The sequence below is a fragment of the Anas platyrhynchos genome, chromosome 1 (genome assembly GCF_047663525.1).
Source record: "Anas platyrhynchos isolate ZD024472 breed Pekin duck chromosome 1, IASCAAS_PekinDuck_T2T, whole genome shotgun sequence".
Taxonomy (NCBI): Eukaryota; Metazoa; Chordata; class Aves; order Anseriformes; family Anatidae; genus Anas; species Anas platyrhynchos.
In genome coordinates this window covers 115,616,828-115,626,699 of record NC_092587.1, presented here as the reverse complement: position 1 = coordinate 115,626,699, position 9,872 = coordinate 115,616,828, and the positions used below count along the sequence as shown (strand labels likewise).

The window sequence follows — 9,872 nt, the reverse complement described above, 5'->3', positions numbered from 1 at the left end:
GAAGCCCCACATGCCGTGGAGGAGGTGTGCATTACCTCCCACCATCGTATGCCTCACTCTTGGGTGACAGGGAGAGGGGTCAGGAAAAGGACCCAAAGGTGTGTTCCTTCAACACCTACTGCTTGACACTTGAGCCCTGTTTTTACGATGGTCAAGTGTCACAGGGGACTGAGCTGCAGGGTGAATCAAACGCTATATTTAGGAAGAACAACTGGAAGCTATGACAGGAATTCTCTTTTACACTTTGCTTCTCAACCGAGTTCCACTGCAGCCTGGAGCAGCTCTCGGTGCCGGCCAGGCTGAAAGCATCGGAGCTATTTCAGACACATTGAAAGGATCACAGTCAATATCTCAGCTGGTGGAAGAGGCTACCTCTTTCAGCATCAAAAGGAGGTGTATATACTCACTTGACGGTTTGGAACTTTTCTTATATAAGTAGATAAGTAGATAATCTTGAAGGGGTCAGTTAAAAACTCAAAAGACTTGTGAAAACTCTGTAATAGCTGGCTGCGAGGTGACTGCAGTAGTTCTGTTTTTCTTCCTGTTTTAATGTCTTGAGCGGTGTATTCAGAGCAGATTGTTATAGTTATTGCTTCATAGTCTATGGGGATCTTAAAAGATTTAAAACAGAAAGTCATTTAAATACCTGCTGACTCATAAGAAGCATAACTGCATTAGCTTGAATGTTAATTCGAGCATGTACAGAGGTACATGCTTATTGTTTTCTATATGTTTATTGGAGCTAGTGAAATGTTACATGGGAGATTTGATGTTAAGAATGGTGCTCTTTTATTGTAAGCTTAACAGGTAACAGTGGTGGAAACAACTGCATTATACGAAATATTACAGTGTTTGCCTACAGCACGTAGTAACAGTCTGGAAGCTGTGAAGTGGGGGCTTCTCTTCTATATTTGTGCTAGCTGGGTTTCACAGTGGTGTAGTTCCTGTCAAAGCCTTTTAATAAGATATTACACTGCAGTTCTGTGCCCAATACACCCTTTGTGCTTGGTGCAGGGCAGAAAGGGGCAGCTTTCAGCTGGGGTGCATGTGTGTGTGTGTCCCTCCTCGTGTGTATCAGCTACTGTACATCTCTTGTACAGATTACAAAAGATGGCATTATGATATCAAATCGTCTTTAAAGCAAATTGAATCAGGCAGCTTATTATCTTTCTGCAGCCCTGTCAGAAATTATTTTTAGCCAATGGACAGTAGATAGGTCCTTTGTTTTTTAAAGGGTCTTTTCACAATCCGGCTTTATGTCGCTCTGCAAAAAGTAGCAGTTACTTTCACTGGGAAGTCAGGAGAGCACGGGAACTGGCAGGGGCAGCCTGGCATAAAACAGCTTTGAAATCCTGTTGCCATTGCTTCCTAAGTTTGGCTCGGCATGCAGACCATAAAAGGTAAGAGGTGAGGTGTGGGGTGGCCAAAAAAACACCGGGGCATAAAGGCTGCATGTCTCTGTGCTTCTCTGGGTATGCACGTGGGAGATTCGGCTGGGGAGGAGACTATTTGTTTAACTTTGCAGATCTGGTTGGGATGCCAGAAATAACGCAATCAGTGCAGCACGCTGGACTTTCTGATACACCTGGTGAAAGAATACAGAAATTTATAAAATTAAGTAATCTCTTCAGTAGTAGGTGCATCTACAGTCTGGGGTTTATTTTCCTAGAGCTGATGGTCAGTATTGTTCTGGAGGAAAGCTCAGGAAAGGGAAGGAAGGGGACAGAGCTGGGTAAGATTGTCTATTTTTACTCGGTGATGTGCTGTTGTCCTGATTTCTTCAGCAGTAATGAGGACAGCACAAACTGGTAAGGAAAATCACCTCCTCCAAAAGCAGTCCTACACAATTGTATCATACGTCCATCTTTAGGAACCGGTGTCTGATTGCAGTCATTGCAAGTGCAGACTTCTAGTGAATCCAGAGCACCTCACTGAGTAGCACGATTGCCTTACTTCTTTTGATAGTAGAGATCCCAAGTAAATCCCTGCCCATTTAGCTGAAGGTGGCCAAAGAAGCACAAAACAGTGTTTTTGCAATGCAAAATATATAGAACAGTACATCTTGGCCTGAATTTCATTGAGACTATGTTTAGAAAGTAGAAACACAGTGTTTTTAAATGCTGTATATTCATTTCCTATGCTTTTGTTTCCATTTTTAATTCTGATTAGAAAAAGGAAAAGATGATAAGAAAAAAAATTAATTAAACTTTTATGTATTATAAGCCCTATCTTTCCAATAAACTGGTGGATTATTTTGCATTTGTCTTTGGGGTACAACTGCTGATTAACAGCACAATGCATCAGTATAAGCTGTGTGGCAATCCTGAGGAAATGCTTATTTCCATTCATAGCAAAGATTTTGAAGGAGTGCAATTCTTTGGCTGAAATTTTGGCTTACTGAAATCTGTGCAAGTGTTGTCATGAACTCCAATGGCCAAGATTTCATCCCATAAACTGAATCCTGGGGTTGTTCTGTCACAGACTACAAAATATTGCCACAATGTAAAATTATCTGGAACGGTGCTGTTTTCATTTTGCACAGTGGGATTTTTTTTTTTAAATTGATTTACTTATGTAGCTGAACCAATTTAACCCTGAAGCCTATGCCCTCTGATGTTGCCTCTGATGGGGTATGTTTTGGTTGGCCAGCACTCTTAGAGCTGAGTGTGCAATCAGAGAGAGACCTCTAATGGCAAGTCACTTGCACTTTAAGTTCTGCTCTGAATTAGGCACAGATTTAAAGCTGATGTGAGAGTAGGCAAGAGCAAATCTTCCATGCAGCTCCAGGGATACAGTTTCAGACTGATATTCTGGGCTGAAGTCAACCTACAAGTGATCTATACTTTCCTCTGATACTGCTTCCACGGGACAGTTATGCTCTTTGGAATACCAAAGTCTCTGACCCACTTGTGACTTCTTGGTATATTTCTACTCTTCTTTTTTTACATCATTTATTCCTTTTCTCAGTATATTGTTTACAGTCTCAGGTAAAATACTGTAGCCAAAAAATGTTATAATTTGGTTGTTATCAATGAATTCTCTGATGGATGTATACTTACTTACCACCTTTTAGTATTACTTTCTTATTTTGCATTAAAATAAGCTGGTTAAAATGATCAGACTTTGATAAAGGTCTAGTCCAGTTAAAGTTGTAAATCTTAGTGGAAGAGTAAAAGGCTGAGACGATATTGAAGTTAAAGGGATATTAAATTTCTTTCTTGCCTTTTTTTTTAACCTTTACAAAATCCTTTGACTTTGGTGTGTTTCTCTTTGTTATTGCATATTAATTTTGTAGCAGTCCATATCTCTACACATGCATAAAGTTATATGAAAAATTCTTCCTTTTTTGCATTAGTGCTAAGAAAAATAATAAATCTAAAACTTGGAAGAGAAATTACTTTGTGCCCTAGCAATTCTCAAAGAGAATTTATAGTATAACCATCTTGATCATTTTCAGTCTATATGTATTAAAGACTTACAATAATGTGTGAGTCAGAAAATGGTTATGTCTTCATTTATCAAAACTTTGTGGCGAGTTATGTTTTATTTGAAGGAAGGTTTAAACTTAGAGTTCTAATAATTTTGTTGTACATACCATGACAGAGATAATCATGCATTGTTTATCCTCAGATGCTTCCTTTAATTCTTGCTCATTTTACGATGCCATTAAAGGTTTGAGAGATTCCTTATCTCTACTCATTATTGTTTTTAATGTGAAAGAGAGAGCTCCATTTGTGTCTATGAAAGATTAATTGGAGAAGCTCAGGTGTTCTGCCAGAAGGAATACCTAAGCAACCCTGAAACTGAGACAGAAACAGGAGATGGGCAGGTGAAATGGACACCTGTCAAGAGGCAGCATGGGTTAAGTTCTAGTTTATCTCCCCTAGCTATCAGAATGTCAGAGCCTGTAACACTTTCCCATTTTGCTTGCAGGGATAAGACTCTGTCTTAAAAATGTCAAAGCAGCCAGCGTCACATGTCAAAGCCATTCAGGTAAGAGACAGTATTTATGTTTCTAATACAATAAAATAATAAATCTCAACCTTCATTGTTTGACAAACTGCATTTTGATCATACAAAACACTGCAGAAGTCCTAACTGGGGATTATTCTTTCAAAGTGAAAAGCTTGGTAGTTATGAAGGCACTGAAAAATGTTGACCTGAGGAGCATCTTATGATCTAAGCTGAGAAAAAAGGCAGATCAGACAGGCTGTTTGCTTACTTGCTTGCTTCTGTGTTCTTTCCAATGTTAGCTTATGTCTGTTGGTGTATCAGCTAAGTAAAACATGGTGATACTTTTGCAAAACCAATCAGCATTATGAGTAAAACTAATTCTTGCAACTATTGGATTTTCCACAGAATTTATGTGATTTTGGAATAACTGAAGGCTAAAAAGATGGTATAGCTAATTAAAGTTTTTCATTTCTGCATTTCATCAGTGAAAAAAAAAAAACCTCCAATATTTATTTAAAAACATTTTAGAGCCAAAATGAAATGGGAGAAAAGTTGATGTTTTCATTAGAAAAAATCTTGTGTGTCACATACCTCCTCAAATGGCATATGCTCATAAGGTGAAGTTCATTGTTACATGCTTATAAAAGAAACACCTTTAGAATTATCCTAGCATCATCATAAAGTAGCTAAACTGCATCGAAGTCATGCTATCATTGATTCTTTTCTAAAAGACATATAATTAGCGAGCTGCAGAATTGTGCAGAATTTTCATGTATTCTGTAAAATGCACTTGCAGTCAACTTTTCCCATGAGTTCAGGTTCCTTTGAAAATATGTAAGAAACACAAAACAGAATTTCTGACCTACGCTCTGTTTCCCCAAGGTAATAGTGGACTGGGGCATCAAGACTAATTACCCAGTGGCTAGACAGCATTCTGAAGTGGCAAGACAACATAAAAATGCTAATTCTGACCATCATCATCATCAAGAGTACTGGAAGAGACATTCAAGCTACCATACTAATTCAGTTGAAATTAGCAGAAGCCATTGATTTCACTCAGTTGAAATTGTTGTGCCTCATATAGAGACTATGGAAATGTTTGCGTAACTAATGAAAAATTTTAGATAATTTTTAGCTCAAAAGTGTTTACATTTTCCATTTAAACTCCATAGGTATGTACAACTGTTTTTAAGTAATGAATTCGGTTTACTCTTTTCCTTTAAGTAGCAACTCCTTTTTAGTTTTCTGATGACCTTCCAACTTTTAAATGTAAATAAATTCTTCTAGTTTGTCTCTTAAGAAAGGACATCAAGTTTAAGCACTAAGTTTAATATTTTAAGAAACTTCAATTTTTGCAAAGATAATTTGAATCCCAAGGAAAACTACTGCACAAACTTAATCTATCAAACATTGTGTCAAAGGTTGCTCCAGCAGAGAGATTTGCCCTGGAGTTGATACCTATCTCTCTTTGAGCACTTTGAGAACTGTAACTCAAAATGTCACATTACTTTTTTGTATTGTGATTCATATATTAGGATCCTTTGCTATTAGGTGCTAGTATAGTAGGACCAACATCTCCTGGAGAATAAACATAGTGCTACAGTGATGGAAATGTAATGCCACCTTACTGACTGAAGTATCCGATGTTGCTCCGTGTTATAATTGGCTTCTTTCTGACTGTACTGGACATACACTAAAGGTTTCACATGCCCACAGCCACTAAATACAGACGTGAGAGCTAAGGGTGGCAGCTAGTTCCCAAGGGTAGTTTGGGGTAACAGAAGATCAGAGTCCCTAAGCTCATGCTTGGCTACCAGTAGTATAAGATCCAGAAGTTCCTAATCTGGATGCCTTTTCTCTATAAAATAAAAAGAGAGACAAACCAACAAATCTCTAAGTATCAGTTTAATCAAGACAAATTATAAATTTATATTGTATTTCATGCTTACAGATATTTTTCCTTAAGTTCATTCAGAAAGATCTTAGCAGAGTAGATGAGTACACATTTCCACTCATGAAAACTACAGTGACATCCAAAATATGGTAGACACTTCCCAGAAACAAAGAAAGATGCAAGCCCAATAAAAATCAGTGTGATTAAAAATAATAACCATATCTACAAAGTCTGTCTACAGTGATTATAATTTACAGTTTCAGGAGTGTGGAACAAAAAATGTGCTATTACCAGATGGGGAAGTGGGCAAGGAAGAGGTCACTAAGACTTGTATCTCCATCCCAACAGCCACATGGCAAGAGCCCTGAAGAGGATTTAAAAAACACAACAGCACACTTGTGCTGATCACAGCACAACACAGTCCTTGCAGAGCCGCACTGGCATACAGGACTTAGTCTATCGCTCACCCATAACACAGCTGCTTATCCACAGGAATGGACTGGCCTTGGATTAAGAGGGAGATTTATGGCTCAGGATTCTGGTATCTCTGGTCAGGAACTGCTAGGAAATTAGGCACACTTTAATTTTGTACTAGAAATATATATTTTAATGTATTGTGTGTTATAGTATGGGGTGTTACCAGATCCAGACAGTGTTAAACTATGTTTTAAAGGCTACTTGTTTTACCAAGTTAATATTTCATGTCTTGTCCAAACTCAGAAGTGAACGCACTTTGCAGATAAAATAGTTCAAACCACTGTAGTGTGACACAGAGCACTCTGAAAATGCTGAAGCAGAGCAAAGAATGGCTTATTTAATTTAATTAGCAGTCTGGCACTTCGTTCATTTTTATTCCTGAACCATTTTTAGTCACAGTAGGAAATGCAAGGACCAGAATTAGGGTTTTGTGGTCAGCCTCAGGTAACAGTGGGAGGCTGACTTCTGCTTTATTGACTCCAAGGGGAATGGATGCCTGAGTTCAAAACAAGCACCAGGAGGAACGATCTGTCTTGGGAATAGTTCTGATATTTCAGCTCTGCAAACCTGTATGGCCACGTTCTCTGTAAAGCACTAAACTGTTTCCTATTCCAAAAAAAGCAGCTGACTGGAGATACCAGCGCCTGGCTGGGGAGATGCTTAAAATTAAAAAGAGCAGAGCAGGTTTTTTTTCCACTCATAAATGAAATAATGGGTTAAGTACTGTGAGGCTGAAAATGCCTTGTCTCCTGGGAACTTAATAAGTGCAGCTGAAAGGTTTTGCAATATATAAACTAAAGCTCAGTGAAAAAGCATATGAAATGAATGCCCAGTTGTCTATAAAATACACAGCTCTACAGACATCTGCCAGCCCCACTGAAGGGGTAACATCACCATGCATAAATAAAAGTGAAAAAAAAATTAAAAAAAAAACGAAAGGTGTTTATTTTTTGGCAAATGGATTGTTAATTTGTTTGATGCTGGATTGCTGCTGCCAGAACATTTGTTGGTACTACGAAGAGTGGGCTGTGTTCCTGTGGCTACCCAACCTGGGGCATGATCTGCAGGGCCAGGATTTGAGCAGAAGGAGGGGATTGTTCATCTTCATTTTGTGCAAATCAGTCAGATGGTAAATGACAATAAAGCAGGTTGCTGTTTGAAGGTTCTCTGTTTACTCTCAGCAGTATTACCGATTCACCCGCTGGTTTTACAAGTGGGAGTCATGATATTTTGATGACATTTCCTATGAGCAGCTTCTCTTCTGAGATCACGAGATAAGAATAGGTATAATTTGTGCATTTAGTTGATCACACCATTTGACTTTTAAAATAAGCCAGGCTGGGTCACATGAGGAAACAGATACAATTTAGCTGTTCTTCCATAGGCAATGTTTTCTGCTCTCATCATGGGAGTATTGTGATGATGCCATAAGTGCTCAGAAACCACAATAATGTCTGTACCCTCGTTGCACCCCTTTGGAGTTTTGCCACTGACCATTGTGCATCTCTCTATCAGTTGCTGTTATATGCATCCTCATTTCCTTTTCACAGGCTAATATTAACATCCCAATGGGAGCATTTCGACCTGGTGCAGGCCACCCTCATAAAAGAAAAGAACTAACACCTGAAGAAGTGGACGAGGTAAGAAAAGGGGGGGTTTGATTTTTATTTTTAAAGGAATCCTTACCACTGATGTAAGAAAGCCTTTAAATCAACCTTAGAGCACTACCTACCGATCTTAGGTACCACAGCTGACATACAGTGATCATTTATGGGAGTAAGTGGCCATTTATCAATGACTTCTTATATATACCATTCTGTTTTTGATGCTGAGGCCTCTATAGGAACTGTTTCAAGGGTATGTAGTTCTACCTAAGCAATAGGATGATATCTGCTCTCAGGATTTCATGAACAGTATTTATCTAGACTGGAAGTGGTGAAATACAGCAGGAAAAGCTATAGGAAGGCTTTGGAAGGGTCTATTACTACCTGCTGCCCTGTGGTGTAATTTATTGTTTCAGCTTGTCAATATTGGACAGGTTTTCAAACCCAACATTTGGAGACCTTTTGAGATTATTTATCAAGAAGTAGAGATTGAGTATGAAGACTATACATTTGCAAATTAAAACCAGAAATTGTGAACCTGCAGAAGGGTGAAAATACTTCCTGAGAGATTAAATTATGTGCTCTGATGCCAGTAGTTTATAGGGAGTATTTAACATTGAGTTTTGAATGTGGAGTTAAATTTATGCTTTAGTCAACATTGATCACAGATACCATGTTTCTGGATGATATTAAAGCATCTTATCTACTAAGAACTTCCATAACAAATAAGAACTAAAACCAACAGTGAAGAAACAGGAATAGTGCAAATAAGAAAAAGACATAAGATGATGCTTATGGCTTCTTAGACAGGTGGCTTAGTCTGGCTGCATAATCCCCATTTCAAAACTGGTCTTGCTGGGCCAGATCTGCTGATGCTCCTTGGAGCCAAGGGCAGGAGAAGCTTAGATCGACCCATTCAACCAGGCTGGCTCTGGCTCTTCTGGAGGACTCTTCTGGGCGGAATCTGAGCCATGCTCTGGGTGAAGCAGGGCTGCTGTGGTTAGAGGGAGCCTTGAGCAGAGCCCCGAGGGCCAGAAAGGAGGGAACTAGCCACTTCACTCCAGGCACACAGTGACAGTGCTGGTGGTGCAACCCTAAACTAGAAACAGTCAGGTTTGCTTTGGACAAATCATCAGCTTCTTCCAACCTGGTACAGGCACTTACCAGTGACGGTTTTTGGCTGCATAATAGCTAATTCTTCCTTTTCAGTCTAAATCAGACAGGTTTGTTTTCTGAATTTCAACATATTTGATATAAATAGTGCTCTGCTTACAGGGAATTACTCTGAAGAAAACAAACTCAGCCCAATTTAACTCCTTTTGAAGAAGATTTAAAAGAAAACAAAACAAAACAGAACGTGACCTTAAACACATACTGTTCCCCTGAAAGAAATCAAGCCACATTCTCTCTGCAGTAATTAAACTGGTGAAGGAATGCATGTTATTAAGCAGAAATTAATGTTTGAGTGAATTCTGGTGGTATTTGAGAAATAAAATAAATTACAAGTGCTGATAATTAGATTTGGTTGGGTAATTGAATATTGCTTTGTTTTACAATTATGTGAACGCTATCCATGAGACAGATATTATGGAATAAAAGTTCTTGGTCCCAGTTATATAGCCAATATTCAACCAAACCAGTGGGAGCAGAGACTACAGAGACAGATCTTCTCATATGAATAGAATAAAAATGCTACCGCCTTGTTAAGCTTTGAGATAAAGCTTGTGAGTCCTTAAAGCAGCCTTAGACTAATACACCTTTTGCTAACAGTCCTTAGCATTCTTCTCCATATTTTAAAACCCTGGCAAAAGAGATGAGGGAAATATGGCTCTTACTCAATGGGTTGGTGTGGTCAGAGGGGACTGCATATTTCTGAAGGTCAAAGGAGAGGACATGTTAACATGCAAAAGAAATGGGAGGTAGGAATTTGAGAATATAACTTT

The 9,872-nt window shown here is 38.6% G+C and overlaps 1 protein-coding gene across 7 annotated transcripts in view; it reads left to right on the top strand.

Moving 5' to 3' along the window:
* Window positions 1–234: 234 nt before the first annotated feature.
* Window positions 235–9,872, top strand: part of SMPX (small muscle protein X-linked) — a 41,366-nt gene continuing 31,728 nt past the window's right edge. For 3 of the 7 annotated variants that reach the window (XM_005010844.6, XM_072027231.1, XM_013109103.5), the window contains exons 1-3: window positions 235–393; window positions 3,934–3,993; window positions 7,876–7,965. In XM_005010844.6, the coding sequence (XP_005010901.1) occupies window positions 3,955–3,993; window positions 7,876–7,965 (129 nt within the window). In that variant the 5' untranslated portion in view covers window positions 235–393; window positions 3,934–3,954. Of the gene's footprint in view, window positions 414–1,304; window positions 1,401–2,833; window positions 2,921–3,933; window positions 3,994–7,875; window positions 7,966–9,872 lie in introns of those variants that run through there. The other 4 variants (XM_005010840.6, XM_005010841.6, XM_005010842.6 and 1 more) reach the window with 4 other exon arrangements.